Source organism: Sturnira hondurensis, unplaced genomic scaffold (genome assembly GCF_014824575.4).
Source record: "Sturnira hondurensis isolate 20B ecotype Veracruz unplaced genomic scaffold, ASM1482457v3 Scaffold0013800, whole genome shotgun sequence".
Classification (NCBI taxonomy): domain Eukaryota; kingdom Metazoa; phylum Chordata; class Mammalia; order Chiroptera; family Phyllostomidae; genus Sturnira; species Sturnira hondurensis.
Window position 1 is genome coordinate 341,314 of NW_028086431.1, and position 19,119 is coordinate 360,432.

The window sequence follows — 19,119 nt, forward strand, 5'->3', positions numbered from 1 at the left end:
GGGAATTTTTGCCTCAATAACCACACCTAGTATGTCGTTACCAAATATAATGATGTGTTACAAGCTGTCTTAATTTGTTTTGTTATTTGTTATTTCATATTATTTTTTTAAATTAATTTTTTCTTGTTGTTCAGTCACAGTTGTCCCACCTTTTCCCCCATTGCTCCCCCTAACCTGCTCCTTTAATCACTTAATAATTGGAAGTGCTGAGATCCCAAGTGCTCAAATGCTGTTTTACTTTTTAATTTTTAAATTAGCATACATTAAAATTGACTTTTTTCTTTTGGTGCACAGTTCTATGACTTTTAATACATGTATAGATTTATGTTACTACCACCACAATTGAGATACAGAACCATTTCATCATCCTTCAAAATTTCATCTTTCTATCTCCTTGCAGCCACACCCTCCTCCCAACCAACCCCTAACTTCTGGCCACCACTGATTTGTTCTCCTTTAATGTTGTTTTAAAATATGTTCCTTTAATAGGATACACATCCAGATCATCAGGATATTCTGAAAGCAATCATAGCATTCAAAACTCTCATGGTAGGTGATGCTCTAAAATTATAATTCTTTATTTTGTATGCTTTGTTACTAAAAGAGTAATTTGTATGTAACGTTTCTTTCCTTATGCAAAGGTCTTTAGAGTGGAAACAATAAGCTCTAGTGACAGTATCATTGTGATTGTTTCTTTTAATTTTGTCTTCCAAAAATCATGCTTACCTAAGAAAGGTTGCCAGGCTGAGTGTATAAAACACTCACATTTGAAGTCTCTGCCACATTAAGCATTGCTGTGTAGGTGGGGGGTTTCCTTTAGTCTCTTTATCTTTATCCCTGTGTTGCTCACCTTATGTTGATACAACTTGTCATTCACTGATTGACATTAATATTGAATTCATTTACCTATGCCAAAAGGTGTAAGTTTATTCTTTCATGTGAAAAAGAAACCCTTTCTAACATACAAAAGAAAAAATCTACTAAAATACAACTGCTTTACACAGGTTGCTATAAAAGGTACCTGTAATCTTGTGTCTTGAGAATGATGGTTAATGTCTTCTTGAACCAACTGATGTAAAACCACCTTATTGCATTTTTAAGAAGAAATAAAGCATTATTTTGGGCAATTGACTAAGTTTAGCTTCAGTATAAACATCTCTGTAACATTCCAAATGATTGGATCAATATTTAGTTATTCATTTTTGCTGTAAGGTTGTGATGCAACATTCACCATCATCTCATTTTCATTGCCGCTGAGAAAGATCAGTACATGATGTGTCTATGGTTACACAGCAAATTGAAGGCTAGAGTTAAGAATTAGGTTAAAATTGCTGTAATAGGTCAAAAACAGTCTAATGTTGGCAGTTTTGCATGGTTCAACACATGAAACCCTTGGCATTTATTATCATTTGTGTCCCTTTTATTTTTCTATGTAAATTGAATTTTAAAATACTTCTTTTTAAAAACTATATTTCTATCTAGTCATTGTATATGTATACTGTAAAAATTGATTTGATAGTGGTAGTATATTTATTCACCATATAGATGCTTCAAAATATGTGTGTACAATGAATTTATTTAATCAAGTTTCCATTTAGCTGAAAAAGACAGCATAGATTTTATAGTAAACACATTCTCCAAAATATAACTTTCATTAGGAAATAGTGGCATAACTAACCATATGCTACTTTCATATTCAATTTGAAATTAATACTGTTAAATTACTCTAAGACAACATCACACTTTCTGAAGCAGTGGTGTGTGTTTGTGTGTGTGTGTATGGTATTCATAGCCACATATTGTTTCTTGGTTTGAATTTTTAATTTGTATTCATGAAATTCAGTTGTATCTCTTTTTTCTATTCCTTTTAGGAATAAAAAGTAATTTAATATTTTAATAGCATTTACTTATAGTCCCTGAACAAAGTACAGGGCAGTGCATATGTTTTGTTATAAGGTCAATTAAATACAATATGGCATAAAGAATTAAATTTTCTCTTTTTCTATAACCTCTGGAGTCACTTTAAAAAATTAAGAATGTTACTTAATTGGAAACCGAGGATATGTTAGAAAAAGAAAATTGCTTTGTAACTAAAGCACTATATTTATGCAGATAGACAAGATTGAGAGGAGCTAGAACAACCACACCAACCAGAAGATCCAAGTCTACCAGTTGCGCTTCTGGCTCTATTCAATGTAATTCTGCTACTTGTCTTCCCATACTCTTTGTTGGGAAGAAGAAGCAAGTTCCTTCCACCATTTTATCTTATTTTGGTAAAATAAAAAGTAGCTCTTCCTTGCAAAACTTTTGGGGGCTCAAAGCTAGAGATTTAGAGTAGTGGATGTTTCTGTTTGTCAAGATATTGGTGATGGGATTCATGGGGAATAGGGACTCAGTGGAAGTCTATGAGAGTCAAAAGCCACATCTTACTTTGGTCTGTTTTAGGTCAATTTCATAAGAATTTCTATTCCTTTGTTTTGATTCTGTAGGGACAGTGCCAAGATCTAAGAAAAAGAAAACAGCTGGAGTTGCAGATACTTTCTGAACCTATTCAGGCATGGGAAGGAGAGGATATTAAAACCTTGGGAAATGTGGTTTTTATGTCACAAGTAATGGTGCAGTACGGAACATGTGAGGTAAGATGTTTCAAATTTCAACACTATTTTTCCATCTTTCACATTTTTCTTTCTTTATTTTTGTTTCCATCAAGGTCAAGTGCTTGGACATTCAAACAAACTGAGCACCTAATTTTTCTCCAGCACTGCTACCTGCTGTTAGGGATAGGAAAAAAGAAGACACAATGGTCCCTGCCTTCAAAGCACCCCTTAAGAACAGATTAAAACATAAGCTACAAGTAGAAAACAAACCAAAATAATCAATGCCTGTTTGTGTGATCTCAACAGTAGATTCTACTGGAGTTCAGAGAAGGAAGAGAGCGAGAAGATTTTTATGGAGATAAGACATGAGGAGAAAGGCCATGAAGAGAAAAGGGGAGAATTTTGTAAGGTAGAGGTCATTCTTATTTCAGAAGAGAACAAGGACATGGCTTTTTTTCTGCATGACATTAAGGAAGCCAGCCTGATAGGAGCAGAGGAAGCATGTTAGGCAGAGTAAAAGAGAAAATTGATGGGGTCAGATAGGGTCAGGTTACAAAGAACCTTGGATGTCAGGCAAGCGTACTTCAGACTGATGAAGCAAGCAATAGAAAACTATGAGTCCTGAGTAGTAGAGAAACACAATGAGACAAGTGTTTAATCTGACAACCGCATATGTCAGGTAAACTGGAGGGGATGGAAATAGAAACAGAAAGGGCAGCTGAACCGGAAAGTGATTAGTTCCCCCGACAAAGGTAGTGGCAGAGAGAATGAAACTTAAGGAGCAAATGTGAGACATGTTTAGAATGGAAAGTCTATAGGAAGTGGTGACCTATGGGCTAGAGGAGATGACAAGTGTAATTTTATACCTGTTAACTTTCAAGTGACTGTATGTATCCAAGTGGAGATCTAGGCAGCTGTAAAAGCAGTAGATATGTGAGTAGAAGGTCAGAGTTAGAGGAAGAGACTTGGATGTCCCTGACAGATGGGCCTTCTTAGGAAGTAAATTTCCAGAGAGAAGCAGAGGGCTGAAGATGGGTTGTGTCTTTGAGGAAGAGGGTAGAGTAGGGGAGGAAGGTTGATTATATCAACAGGTATGATTTATCAGGTGTTAACATTGTCTTCCCCCTCTCAAAACATCTTCCTATGCTCCCTGATAGGTCTCTGTCAGATATTCATTACTTTGGGTAAATAAGAAATGCCATTTAAAATGTATGTACCCTGGGGGGAGATTAATGTAGAGAGTTTATCTATTAGATGTTCACAGTCTTGGATAAACTTCGGTGAAGGAAGGAGAAATAGTACCACAGAGAAAAGACAAAGAGAAAGATAGAGGAGAACTGGGGGGGTGTGGTGTCATGGAAATTCTAGGAGGAGCATTTGGAAGTGATCAGCCTGCTGAGTGCTACAAAAGGTTCAGAGGTCAAGGAGCATAGAGGCCAAGAAAAACTATTGGATTTCACCACAAGGCAGTTACTGGTGACTTTGAGAGAACAAAGTGAGTATGGAAGGATCAATAGAGAGAAAATGAAGGCAGCAAGTAATATGGCAAGAAATGTCAAGAAACAGTATTTTGTATAGATAGTCAGAGGAACAAGTGAAGGCCTGTTAGGGTAGGAGATGTGCATATGTTAAAAGCAAAAAGGAAAAGCTGCTTTAATAGGAGAAGCTGCTGGAAGAGGAGGGAAGAGATGAGAAGCCTATATAGAAGGAAGCCAAGTAACAAAAAGATGTGAAAGGATAAAGAATCTTTCTTAGAAGTATTAGCCTCAAAAGGTTGCTCTGCTCAAGTGGAAAGAAGGAGATGGAGATAGGATAATTGTACCTCTGATGGCTGGATATGTAAGCTGAATGTAATTGTTTGCACCTACTAATTGCATATCTGTTTAAGGAGTTCAGAGAAGCCCTTCTGTATAAAATTTCCTTTAGTGCCATTTTAAAAGAATCATTTGCTTTTTTACATGAGTACAATAACTATCTTGTTATTGTGCTCATGTTACTGATTAAAAGCAATTTTATAAATAAAATTTAACATACATATAGAACTAAATAAATTTCCTATCACTGGAAAACACCTTTATTTTGCCACTTTTCCTTTTTGTGAACCTACTTAACTTGTGCTCTGGCTGCAGCTTATATAAGAAGGCATTAACTGTGTGACTTCTCAGGCTTACATACTTGGGAAACAAGCATGGTTATTTGTATTTAACTCTGAGGTATGGGAAGGGGAGAGATAGACTGGATTTATATACATTTCTAAGTAAAATTCAACTAGTTTTGTGCTTTTAAGTTGGGTATTTTTAAAATCACTGTTTATGTTTCATTGCCTTATATAAGATCTAAGTTACAAAAACTGATTCCAGAAATTCTTAACAAACAAAAAGTCCAATATCTATTCTCTTTTTAAAAATATTTTTAAAAAGATTTTATATATTTATTTTTTAGAGAGAGGGGAAGGGAGGGAGAAAGAGAGGGAGAGAAACATCAATGTGTGGTTGCCTCTCATGTGGCCCCCACTCGGAACCTGGCCCACAACCCAGGCATGGGCCCTGACTGGGAATCGAACTGGTGACCCTTTGGTTCTCAGCCTGGCACTCAATCCACTGAGCCACACCAGCCAGAGTTCTATTCTCAATTTAATATTTTTCATTCCCCTTCAGGAAAAAGAGGAGCGGTACCTCATGTTATTTTCAAATGTCTTGATAATGTTATCTGCAAGTCCTCGGATGAGTGGCTTCATCTATCAGGTTGGTGGATTTCATATAAAACAAATAGCAGGACCCATATTGAAAAGAGGTTTCTATCTAGATGCAATATTTTTATTGTACTATTAAAAGTTCTAGCCAGAAAAGGCAGAATGTTATGACTTTTCACTGTAATTAGATAGTTTATAAGAACATATGTTCTTTAGATCAAAGACCTTTGCATTACTATAGCGAGTATATCCTGAATGTCCACTGCTCTGGGTATAAGCTAGGTTATGAGTGTATAAACAGAAATATAAATCTGTAACCAAATCAATTAGGAACATAATTTTATAGGTCCATATTATATTATTATTGCTGAAAAAAATATAAAACTGGTACCTGCTCCTACAGTCACATCACATGATTTGGTGTCTGAGATACAAGTCATCAAACTCCTTAAGAAATTAAACTTCCTTCATTCTGCTCCCAAAATATGGAGTATTATAAATTACTGTTGCCTCTTATATCTTGGCCTAGCAGCTACTAGTTTTCATAAAATTTGAGTTTTATTTACTGATTTTCATGAAAATGTGTTAGAAAAATAAACTGTTTGAAAGTCTTGACCTTATGGTTTAGGGTGTGTTAGCAAAAAGCACAACCCACTTTTCCCCCTTACTTTCTTATCTGATTAAAATTTAAAGCAGGGAAACATTATCTATTGATAGACCAGAGAAATATGTCTAGCCATAATTCAGCAGTGATTCCTGACAGTGTCAGAAAATGTAATAGAAATAAGCAGATGTGAACAACCACGGAATTAATGGGAATGTTTTTTTCTGGTAGGGAAAAATACCAACGGGAGGAATGGTGGTGACTAGATTAGATGAAATTGAAGGGAATGACTACACATTTGAAATCACAGGTAGGTAAATTTCTCTTTTTCATGTAGCTACTTCAACTCCTTTTTGGATAGAAGTGGGATTTAAATAAATAAATGATATTATTTTCTGTTATATAGTCCATGATCAAGTTTTACTTGGGCATGGCAAAGTACATTTTATTTCCTGGGATAATTGAGGTACAGCAGTAGAATAGAGAAGTCTCCTCGTCATCTGAAAGCTTCGGTTTTGCCATTAGTTTCAATTTTCTGTTACATAAAAACTACTTGTTACAGCTAAGAAATAACAAAATAGACTGATGTGAATTTGCTCCCCTTTCTGTCATCTGTTCCCTTGTGATAGAGAAGCCAAAGGTGTGAAATTTTATCAGTAATTTTATCATCAGCCTATGAATTAGCAAGATTTTATTATATTTTGAAAAAGTGCTGAGAAGCCATAAACTTTTTTCACAAATTGAGAAAATGCCAGGCCTCAATAATGCTCCCTGACATTTTGGCTTGTTTTCACTTTCGTCAGGCTGGTGTGGTTTACATTTAATGGTTGTACTGTTTGCACTGATAAGGTACAATGGCTAACAATGGGATAATGGCCCCAGGCTTTACCCACTTCTTTCCCAATAGGGAGCCCACAATTTGATGTTAGATCTTCTTTCAACTTTAATATTGGGTGAAGCAATACTATATTCTCATTTTAGACTATGAACTAAATTGGACTCTATGCTTAAATTTTTGGATTGTGAGTTTGTTTAAAGTGAAGTTTTATACTATTTCTAAGATTCTGTAAGTAGTAGAAATTAAGAACAGTCTTATAAATTAGGTATGACTGTTTATTTATTTATTATCACAGCTTATCTGTTCTTGATATAGAGGTTTTAAGAGGGTTACCCACAAGTATAAAAATTCCTGAAAATACATGTAGACACCCAAGTCTGAATTGTATGATGTTATTATGACTGAGGCAAGCTCAAGGTTCTCCTTGCCTTTTGTTTCCATAATTGTTGCTCATAATTGGATGATGCAGGTCACATACTGGAGAGAATTGTGGTCCACTGCAGCAACAACCAGGACTTCCAGGAATGGCTGGAGCATCTGTACAGACTGATCAGAGGACCTGCCTCCTGCAGTTCATTATCCAAGACATCATCCTCATCTTGTAGCGCTCATTCTGTAAGTAGTCCATTTGTTCTATCCAGGGATTACTGAATCTCTCATCAAATCCTGTCTCCTGAGGATTTATTAGAACCTGTAAGCATGCCCTTAATCTTTGCCATAGTCTACATCTGTAAGTTTTCAAGTAGAGTTGAGCCTCACTAATTCTGATCTTTTTTATTTATTTTTATTTATTGATTGATTTTAGAGACAGAGAGAGGAAGGGAAAAAGACAAACATTGCTGTGAGAGAGAAACATTGACCAGTTGCCTCCCATATGCACCTTCAAGCAGGGAGCAATCCCACAATCTACACATGTGCCCTGACTGGGAATCAGACTGACAACGTTTTGGTTCACAGAATGACACTCCAACCAACTCCACAGGGCCATGGCACAAGTTCTTTTTGTGGTTGTTGTTCTGGATGGAGGTTCATTGAAATTCATACAAAGTTTTAATTAAAGGTGTGCAGTTTAGTTTGACCATAACTTGGAGCATCAACTAACTGCTAGCGAAGTTTTTCTTACCAGAAGTCCTACTAAGATGTTTTAATGATAAGCAAGATGTATTTTAATTAGCAACTGTTATTCTCATATTAATAATGTGCTAATTCAAAACCAATAGTTTACCTTCATAAGTATTTAAGCATCTCTACATAATCTCATTTATACTATTATATTCACTCAGTGACTTTTACGGATAAACTTTTAGCGTTGTCTTCTTCCATGTTATCATAAATGTAGCAATTCATGGCATTTAAATTAATGAGATTTCATTGTACTTGCTGAGTGAGATCAAAGATATGCTGTGTTCTCTGTTAACACTCAAACTTGTGATACCAAAATTCCACTTCAGGGCACTGTGTGCTGTGGTAGGAAGAATGAGGGCTTTGCCATAAGATCTGGGTTCAAATCCTAGCTTTGCCAATTGCTAGCTAGTTACTTCATTTTGCTACAGTTTGTCTTCAGTTGTTCTGATTAAATAATCTATTTAAGCATTTAATAGAGTGCCAAATACATAACTGAACTTATTAAATATTGACTGTTCTCCATTATACAGGAAAAAAATCGTGACTTAAATAAAATGCAGAAGAGAGAGCAAGGGCAGGATTATGGGATGTTGAGTCTGTGTAGTGCTATTCCTTAGAGACCTTATAATCTTGACTGGAAAGTGCCAGTTCTCAAACTGCAGACCTTTGTTTTTCCTTCTTTACTTTTGTATGGCTGGCTTTGCTGATCCGATGAAGCTATTGATGTTCTTTCACTGTAGGGAACAAGGTTGGGTTCAGATGGCAAATTGCCAACATCTCATCAGACATTTTCCTAGTCTTTTAGTTCTACTGGACAGCCCCGAGGACCGTTGGAACCTCCTCAAATTATAAAACCATGGAGTTTAAGTTGTCTAAGACCTGCACCTCCACTTAGACCATCAGCAGCACTAGGTTATAAAGAGGTAATTTTGCTCTATATGGTATAAAATGCTTCTGATAAGCTAATTTTGTAGCTTATTATAAATAGGTCTATGGGAATGTGTTAGAATTTATAATAGGTGATACATCATGTCAGTCTATCCTGAATTGCTAGACTCATTTATTTTTTTATTTCTTAATTTTCTACTTCCTCATTATCCATCTACAAATATTTATTGGATATCACCAGAGTTTCCTTGACCTCTTCCTAAAGTGCCTCTGGTTTACCTTTGTAATGATATGATAATTTATAAATTGGTAGTGATATACACACATCTCAAACAAGAGGTGCTTCATTAGAGGTGAATTTCCAACCCAATTCTGCTGTTTAGATCATTTTGATGTATTAAACCAATCAATAAAGTCTCATGGGAACAGCAATGAGTCTGACCTATGAAAGTCTGAACTATTTGCTGCAGTTGAAAAGGGAAAAGGAATGTAATGAATGGGATATCTTTTAAGAAGATTCTTCTAAATAACAACCCTAGAGGACATTTGATATTGGGTAGTGTGGGGATTTCAAGGCCTTTTTTTTTCCTTCTTGAAGCTGCAGTCAAGAAATATCAGTCACTAGCTTCTGTAATTGTGCGGAGTATTACCTTTTCCATCCAAATAGTTAGGGTTTTTTGGTTTGTTTGTTTCTGCCCCCCTCAATGGTTTGCTCATCATTTCATCTTTCAGAAAAAATCCTCATTTATTAGTAACTGTTCTTCAGATAGGTTTTACTGAGTGAAGATTTAAGTTTGTGACAGATGTGAGCCATGTCAGAGTTTAATGCAAAGTCAGCATATATTTTGTATATCAAATGTATATTTTAATGACTGATGCAGACTTACCTGAATTCTGAGTTTGTTTTTATTTAAAACTCTATGCTACTGTTTCAATTAGTTGTTGCCTCAACTTTTTGGGTAATAAAAATGGAATGATATTTGGATACTAGAGGATTTTTTGACACTTTTGACCCAATATGATAGGAAAAATAAATCTTGAGGTGAATTTTCATTATGTACCTTGAGCAGAATTTAGCCAACAAGAGTCCCACAGATTTGCTTTGAAAATTGACCTGTGACATACTTGTAAATACTTTACATTTTTTTACCCTTAGAAGTTTGAAACCTCTTAATTTTATCTATTCTTTATGATATTATTCAGACAGAATAGTTTTATTAAGGCCTCATTTTAAATTTTATTTAGATTTCTCCAAGTTATAAAAACTCTTTTAAAAATGGGAAAAAAGAAAGAAAATTAACCTGTAATACTTGCAATCCTCCATTTTTTTCTTTGATCACCAAAACCAGGAATGCTACTTCATAGTTATATAGGTCTCCTTTTCAATGATGAATATTGCATAATTGTCAGTTACTAAATTCAAATTCAGGTGAGCTTTGAGTGAATTGACTTAATCCTTGACAGAACTAATCCATTAAAACTAAAGCATGATTACTCTTTTCCTGCTAGGATAAGAAAGTTATTAATAAGTCTTTACTGTGCAGTGTGTATTTTAGTTATTTTCAACATTTGTTATTCTACACAGAACTGTATTCCTTGGGTTTTTGCATGATGATATTACATCCAAAACTAATGTGGGAATCGTGATATTCTCTCTGCATAATTTATGATAACACTAACATTTCAAATATTGTTTTAGAATTATTGATAAATGGATTTGGTCATTGTAGCCATCGATCTCTCACGCTCATCTTTTCTTTCTTTACATATTCACTTTAGAGGATGTCTTATATCTTAAAGGTAAGGGTAGAACACTATCTTTGCCTTACAGTGATATCATAATGTACTGCAACCTTCTATGAATGAAGCTTTCCTTTATATTTGTTTTTTCCCTTGTTATTATTGGTGGCTAAAATATGAAGATGTAATTCTGACATGTAAGTATTTTCTTCAAAAAGCAGGCACTTGTGAAATATGTATGAAATGTTATCTTATAATGCCTTAAAACTGTTTTTCTCTATTTTAAAGCTGTTTTTTCTATTGTTTTTGTCACATGTGAGTTTTTCATGTCTGTTGATTTATTCACATAGTCAAAGCAAGTTGAATAATTAGTGTAATTCATAGTTTTATCTACTAATTATAATATGACTTTAGATATGTATATTTAGCTTGGCTGTAAGAACATTACTCCTAACCCCAAATTATTATTAAGAAGTCCTTCATTATTAAGAAGTCCTTTATTATTAAGTCTCTCCTCTCTTACCATGGGGAAATTACATAAATTTCTTTGCCTTAATTATCCCATTGGACAAATGGAAATTGATATTTTTTGTTGTGGGACTGTTGCTCAGGAAAATTTATTTAAATAGTTTTCAAGTTCCTTGAAAAAATGTGTATACTACAGTAGTAGTTACAATTGTTATTTAACTCCCTTAAAACTGTATCAGTGGGGAATATAAACCAAGTTATAAATACTGTTATTTCTCTAGCATTGATATCCAGTACTTACTCTGTATATGGTATCCTAAAGGCATTTGACCTCCTGGGGAATCTGTTGAATTTTTAGTAGGCACAGTCCATTCTTATACCCATCCCTATGGCAATTGCAAAGAAACTGTCATTGCTTCTGTTTTATTAATCTTTTAGAGTTTATTTAAGCCATTTTTATTGTGTATGTATTTTTGTATGTATAGTATGTATTTTTGATGAGCTCCTGAGACTGTCAAAATAAGAGAGAGCCATTCTATTTCATTTGCTCTTTTAAATTTGCTTTTGGGGCAGAAGTTTAATTCATAAAGAAAATTCTATTCTTATAGGAGTCTAGTAAAAGCCCCAAAACCATGAAGAAGTTTCTTCATAAAAGAAAGACTGAAAGAAAACCATCAGAAGAGGAATATGTGATTCGGAAAAGTATGTGTTTTGTACTTATTGAAAGTTGGTAGTGGATTAAACAAGAGAAAGATATTTAAAAAGCAGATGATTAGAGCAATTTGTTCTTGGCATCATCTGTTATATAATGACATGCATAGAAATGTTTGGTTACCTCTAAGGTTTTTTGACTAAGCTGCCTCCTGCTACAGTTCATTTCATCTGAGGCAGAAACAATTTGTATGATCTTCATGTTGAATATTTTGCCCCACCTGGTTTAAAACCAGGGAACATTTGCTATAGATACATTTTTCCCTCTTAGTTTCTGATGATTCAGATATTTTCCTCTATTGAGATATACTAAATAGAGCTGAAGGTTGAAATCCTTATGGAAGTCTAAGGCTCTGTGATATTCTTAGTTAGCCAAGGAATCAGCCTGCTGACATGTAGAAACATGTCTTGATTTAGGCACAAACTGTAAATTTGGTCAGCTATCTGATATATACTTATTTACCTCTATGGCTGGAAACAAGGTACTTTGGGAAACATGTGGAAGAGTAAGTGATGTCTCACAAAAGGGTGACAGAACTGTGTGTATCAGTCAAAAATATAGTCTCTATAAGTCTATGCTTGACTCTAGTTTCTGCATCCTGCACATGCCACCCCACACTTGGATGTACACATCAGCATATTAACCGGGTTCTGCCCTCCAGTCATTTCAAGAATGAGTTGGAGGGGGGTAAAGAAGAGGAGGGGGGGAATCAGTGACTGTGCTGGCTGGCTGGAAAAATTGGTGGGGGTTAATGGGGAAAGTTTCCTAGGGAAAGTGAGCCTTGAAATTTTAAGAAGAGGAAAGATGTGTTGTATTGGGTGAGAATTGAGGATAGCATCAAGTCCAGTGCTATAACTGTGGCCTTGAAGAGGAGACTGACAGGACTCCCCAGTTTAGACCTCTTGATGGGCTTCAGGAGCATGCCACTCTTTTTTTAAAGATTTTATTTATTTATTTATTTATCTTTAGAGGGGAAGGAGAGAGGGAGAGAAACATCAATGTATGGTTGCCTTTTGTGCGTCCCCTGCTGGTAGTTAGCCTGCAAGGAACTGGCCTGCAACCCAGGCATGTGCCCTGACTGGGAATGGAACCGCGATTGTCTGGTTTGCAGGCCTGCGCTCAATCCACTGAGCTACACCAACCAGGGCTGAGGAGCATGCCACTCTTGATGCTGAAGTCACTGGTGCTGACCCCAGAGCTTGATACCATCACTCTTATTTCATTATGAAAATTGGACAGATTTTGCTCCTGCCATTTAGAAACACCACTGGTCTAAGAGCCAGTTCCTGGCAGTGGAGTTTACTGCATCACTTGAGGATCTACAGGCACATATTAATATGAAAAGTAATTATTAATTAAATTTGACAGGTACAGCTGCTCTGGAAGAGGACGCTCAGATTCTTAAAGTGATTGAAGCCTACTGTACCAGTGCAAACTTTCAACAAGGCCATGGCTCAAGTAGGTTCCTGCAAACCACTTTCTCTAATAAGTAATGTTTCTTTTTTACTTCTCACTGCCTCTTAGTAGAAGAGAAAAGCAACCCAAACTGGTGCAGGGTGTGTAAAGCAGGTGATTTGGTACAGAGGAACAGTACAGGACTACATCTTTCAGATAAGATGGTTTTAGCTACCAAGCGGTTTGTTTACCAGTTTCTTCTCACTCAGAGAGAAAGAGAGATGCAAGAGTAAAAAAGTTGGAGGTGATAGAAAAGAAAAAAAAATTGAAGTCATTCTCCTTTGAAGTACACAGATACCTTCATCAACACAAGTTAGGAATTAAAGAGCCCAGAGAGTTCCTGTGTCTGTGAACTGATGCTAATCTCTTCTTATAGGCAGATTTGGAAAGGAAGTCAAAATACTATCTTTGATCAGCTGCATATTTAAACGAACAGTGCTTCACTAAACTCAAGTTTCAAAGTTACTCTGAAAATCTGGAAATATAGCTGCTTAACAGTGGCTGTTAAACATGTAGACAATTTATTAGGGAGCTTTTAGGTGAGGGTATTTCCCCAAATGACTTTCAGGCTACAAACTGAAAGCAAGATAATGTTTTCTGATTCATCTTTGTGCTTTTTAAAAAGCCAGGTCACATCAATTATGTGTCTTGCCTCCCATTATTATAGATTTTCAGGATACATTATGTGGGGATTTTCTATCTGTGTAAGAAATGAATTGTCCATCATGCTCCATTTTGGATAGCCACTGACTCATCACCTGAATGTGGGACAGGATTACTTAGGTGGACTGCCTTGACATATGCTTTCAAAAAGTTCCTACCTCTAAGACTGTCATGAGAAAAACTTTCAATGTGAAAGTTGACACATTTGACAGTTTCCATGAAGAGGAAACTGTCACAACTTCTGCTTCACAGACAAAATGTGGCTTTGGGCATGCCCAGCTCTAATAACAAGTTTCAAGGAGCCAAGTAAGGGAAGTGAGAAAACTAGGAACGTGAGGGGGACAAAGAGACACCAGAAGAAACATCCTTCATATAAAATCTGACCTTGTCTCCTCCTCTCATCGCCTCTCTTTACATCAATAAAGTCAATAAATCTAGTTGGAGGTGCAGGCAGGTATTCTGACCTAAAGAGTCACAGATTTGCCCCTCCTCCCCAGCCTACCTTTTACATGTGAAATAGTGTCTAGCACAGTTCTTTGCACAAGTAAGCCTTTTAGCATCATAGTGATCTACCACCCTTTATCCTTCTCCAGCCAGAAGTCCTGTTTTCCTAGAACTGATTGTTATTATTTCTTGCTGCATTCAGTCTGTTGGTCAGTCAGTTAGTGCATTATCCATTTATTAAGTACCTATAAAGTGCTGTGAGGTAGAGACATATCCACCTCAGGAAAGGAGAGGTGACCAAGTGAAAGCAGTGAGTATTCAAAACTTAAAGAAGCTTGACTTAGAGAAAACCAGTGGCTCAAGGAGACTGAAGATTAAGGGCTGTGCTCTGGGATGAAGAATCTAGAATCTAGAAGTGAGGGGGAGGTAGAATGTGCAGGAGAGCTATTTGGTTCAGTGTTATATCTGTTCTGTCACCCATTCTATTCCAAATCCTGGAGATAGTCTGAGCGCAAAGAAATAAGGATGCCTGCATTTTTGTTGCTGAAGTGATAATCTCCCAACCCTGACTCTGCCCTTGATCAAAATGGTCTCAACTGACCTTACCCTACCCTACAGGACTGTAGAGAACAATTGGGAGTAAGTGATACTTCTGAAGTTCTTTAAGGACGTTGTGTCCCAATGCACTGTTGCTCTAAATTTACTAAAATTATATGTCATAAGCATAGGATGTGGTGTGCTATTCCCTGGAGTTGAGCAGAGACAGAATGATCACTGGTAAGCTTTTTGCTTTGGAGGAGGCAAAACAGGAAACAATGGGGTCTTCATTTAGGGGAGGTATCACAGTGATTTTTTGCATTATTTTTCTGTGTACAAAATGCTCTCCTTCCCAAGACTGAATCAATATATTTGGTCATTTAGAATTTGGTCAGGTTAGGAAGATTTAGTCATTAAATGTTACATGATTGTTCTCTGGGTGCACAGTTGTAACATGCTATTAACAAAGACCCTTCAATAACAATAAAAGAAAGGAACTAACACCTATAAATAGTCCTTACTAGTAACTCTTCCCTCTCCACCTTTTTGCAACCCTTATTTGTAGGTACTCGCAAAGATTCAGTTCCACAAGTCTTACTCCCTGAGGAAGAGAAACTCATCATCGAAGAAACCAGAAGCAATGGCCAGACCATCATTGAAGAAAAGTGAGTAACATAGGCTAAACCTTTTCTGACTTGAATGGGAGCTGGAAAGAAGATTCTGGCAGAGCAATGTGGCTTTTACAAAGCCTGCACTCAAGGACTGTTCCTTCTCATCTGAGAATGTGGTCCTCTGTTTGCTGATCATGCAGTTGGGAGCTTAGGGAGGGCTGCCTCTCAGTAAAGGGAAGGGAGAAGAAAAGGCACCAGGGGTGGAACTTTCTGCGTGGTGGCTACCCCAGAAGCCCACTCCCTGATACAGTAAGGTGTTTCCTGGCATAAAAGAATATGATTCAATATGGGGGTAGGAGGCTCCTGGGAAGGCCATGGCACCAATTGCCCTGCCCAGAGGGATGCTATTGAGTAAAGCACTGGACTTTCACTGATTTGGCCTCATTTAAAATCCTACAGCAATACAATGAGATAAGCGTTTTTTCACCACTTTCACAAATGAGGAAACTAAGGTTCAGGATGATTATGTCCCTAGCCTACCTTTGTACAGTAGTGAGGGTGACCTAACAGGGGTAAATCAGGTTAAATACCTTATGGCTCATAAAATAAATACAAAGTGGCCAAATAATTCATTTGTTTAAACTTGAGTCATTTCTGAAAACAAGTTTAAATTTGCAGCAGACAGCATATTTCAAAGTGTTTGGCATCATAAGTGTACAGTACTTTTCCATCTGGTGTACAAAGTGATACAGCTAAATGGTAAATCATTTGGGCTTATGAGAACAGTCCTGATTCAAATCCTAATTCTACTACTTGTTGGCTGTGTGTCCTGGGCCAAGTTCCTTTATCTATCTGTGTTTTAATTTCCTCATCTTTAAAATGTGTGTGATAGTAACACGTTCAGTGTTGTTGTGAGCTAAAATGGAATAATAAATATAAAGGTTTGTGTATGATAATCATACAGTAAATGATTATATTACATATAATTGTAATATAAATGATGATTTTACATTATAATTATATAATTATTTAAACATTTTTTCAATTGCCATTGACATTTAATATTATATTACTTTCAGAAGTACAGCATGAACACTTATATAACTTATGAAGTTGATCCCCAAAGGTCTATTACTCATCTAGCACTATTCATAGTTATTACAATATTATTGATTATATTCCCTATGCTATACTTTACATCCCCATGACTATTTTGTACCTGCCAATTTGTATTTCGTACTCTCTTCACATCTTTTACCCAGCCCACAACACCCCTCCCAGCTGTCAACTATCAGTTTATTCTACTATCTATGAGTTTGTTTCCCTTTGTTTGCTTGTTTATTTTGTGTTTTAGATTCTATACATAAATGAAATGATATGGATTTTGTCTTTCTTTGTCTTATTTCACTTAGCATAAATGCTCTAGATCCATATATGTTGTCACAAATGGTAAAATTTCATTTTTATGGATGAGTAATATTCTATTGTATATATGTGCCACTTCTTTTTTAAGCTATGTTACATTATATTTTATTTATTAATTGTTGTTCAGTACAGTTGTCTCCATTTTTACCCCACCACAGCCACCTGTCCCACCCATCCCACCTCCCACCCTAGAACCTACCTCCTTCGATTTTGTCCATAGGTCCTTTATTCATGCTCCTTGATGACTCTTCCCCATTTTTCCCATGGTATCTGCCTCACATCTCCCCTCTGGTTACTGTCAGTTTGTTCTTTATTTCAGTTTCTCTGGTTATATTTTGCTTGCTTGTTTGTTTTGTTGATTAGGTTCCACTTATAGATGAGATCATCTGGTATTTATCTTTCATTGCCTGGCTTACCTCACTTGCCATAATGCTCTCCAGTTCCATCCATGCTGTCCCAAAGGATAGGAGCTCCTTCTTGCTCTCTGCTGGGTAGTATTCCATCATGTAGATGTACCATTGTTGTTTGACCCACTCATTTACTGAAGGGCACTTAGGTTGCTTCCAGCACTTGGCTATTGTAAATTGTGCTGCTATGAACATTGGCGTGTATAGGTTCTTTTGAATTGGTGTTTCAGGATTCTTAGGGTATAATCCCAGCAGTGGTATTCCTGGGTCAAAAAGCAGTTCCAAGAAAACTGGGCCCTTCTGGTATTGATTCCCAGGTGGGTGGGCTTCTGTACATTCTAGGACCCTGTGGGTCTCTCCAACAAACTCTCCTGTAAGGCTGGGAGTCTCTCCCAGCACCTCAACCCCCACAGGTGTTTTCAATTGGTGTTTTGAGGCTTTATTTCCCCATGCTGGGATGAACTTATGACACATGGATATGAACTAAAGGGGGGAATGTGGGTGGGAGAGGGTGTGCAGCATGGAGGGGAATGAAGGGGGGGAAATGGGACAGCTGTAATAGCATAATCAACAAAATATATTTTAAAAAACGGCAGTTCCATTTTTAGTTTTCTGAGGAAATTCCATACTGTTTTCCAAAGTGGCTGCACCACTCTGCATTCCCACCAACAGTGCACTAGGGCTCCCTTTTCTCCACACCCTCTCCAACACTTGTTGTTTATTCATTTGTTTATGATGACCATTCTCACCAGTGTGAAGTGGTATCTCATTGTAGTTTTAATTTACATCTCTCTGAAGGCTAGTGATGCTGAGCATCATTTCATGTGTCTCGGGATCCTCTGTATGTCCTCCTTGGAGAAGTATCTGTTCAAGTTCCTTGCCTATTTTTTAATCGGGTTGTTTGTCTTCCTGAAGTGGAGTTGTGTGACTTTTTTATATATTTTGGAGATCAAACCCTTGTCTGAGGTATCACTGGCAAATATGTTTTACCATATGGTTCAGTTTCTTTTCATTTTAATGCTGTTTTCTTTAGCTGTGCAGAAGCTTTTTATTTTGATGAGATCCCATTTCTTTATTCTTTCCTTTATGTCCCTTGCTCTAAGGGACATAGCAGTGAAATGTTGCTGCATGGAATATCTGTGATTTCCCCGCTTATATTCTCCTCTAGGACTTTTATCATATCACAACTTACATTTAAGTCTTTTATCCATCTTAAGTTTATTTTTGTGTGTGGTGTAAGTTGGTGATCAAGTATCGTTTTTTTTTTTGCATGTAGCTGTCCAGATCTCCAAACACTATTTGCTGAAGAGACTATTTTTACTTCATTTAACGCTTCTGCTCCCTTTGTTGAATATTAATTGATCATAGAGGCTTGGGCTGGTTTCTGGGCTCTCTCTTCTGTTCCACTGATCCACATGTCTGTTCTTATGCCAATACCAGACTGTTTTGATTACCATGGCCTTGTAATATAGTTTAATGCCAGGTATGGTGATCTCTCCTACTTTCTTTTTCTTTCTCAAAATTGCTGCAGTGATTCAGATTCATTGATGGTTTCATATAAATTTTTGAAATGTTTCTTCTATATCTGTGAAATATGTCATTGGTATTTTTATTAAAATTGGGATTGCACTGATCTATAAATTGCTCTGTCCCTAGTCTGTTCTCAGGTCTCTCTAGTCCACTCTGTCCCCACTTTGCCACGGATCTACTGTCTCTGGCTGTCTCCTTCAGCTATTAATCTGATCACTCTGCACTCAGCAGTCAGGCTTAAGCACCACAGGGTCCGGGCAGAGACCTTCCTGGACTTGGGCTACTGTTTCCCCTCAGACTACTGCCATTCAGAGGGGAGTGGTCTGCTTGAGCATGATGCTGCTGCCATTTGGGGGATGACTCAGCACTGGGATCCTGGCAGC

The 19,119-nt window shown here is 36.7% G+C and overlaps 1 protein-coding gene across 2 annotated transcripts in view; it reads left to right on the forward strand.

Moving 5' to 3' along the window:
* ARHGEF6 (Rac/Cdc42 guanine nucleotide exchange factor 6) overlaps positions 1-19,119 on the forward strand; it is a 173,609-nt gene that overhangs the window by 139,014 nt on the left and 15,476 nt on the right. The window contains exons 11-20 of one of the 2 annotated variants that reach the window (XM_037061996.1): positions 490-549; positions 2,490-2,636; positions 5,255-5,341; positions 6,125-6,203; positions 7,201-7,346; positions 8,654-8,779; positions 10,524-10,544; positions 11,561-11,654; positions 13,033-13,122; positions 15,329-15,428. In XM_037061996.1, coding sequence (XP_036917891.1) covers positions 490-549; positions 2,490-2,636; positions 5,255-5,341; positions 6,125-6,203; positions 7,201-7,346; positions 8,654-8,779; positions 10,524-10,544; positions 11,561-11,654; positions 13,033-13,122; positions 15,329-15,428 — 950 coding nt within the window. The remainder of the gene's footprint in view (positions 1-489; positions 550-2,489; positions 2,637-5,254; positions 5,342-6,124; positions 6,204-7,200; positions 7,347-8,653; positions 8,780-10,523; positions 10,545-11,560; positions 11,655-13,032; positions 13,123-15,328; positions 15,429-19,119) is intronic. The other variant, XM_037061995.1, reaches the window with a different exon arrangement.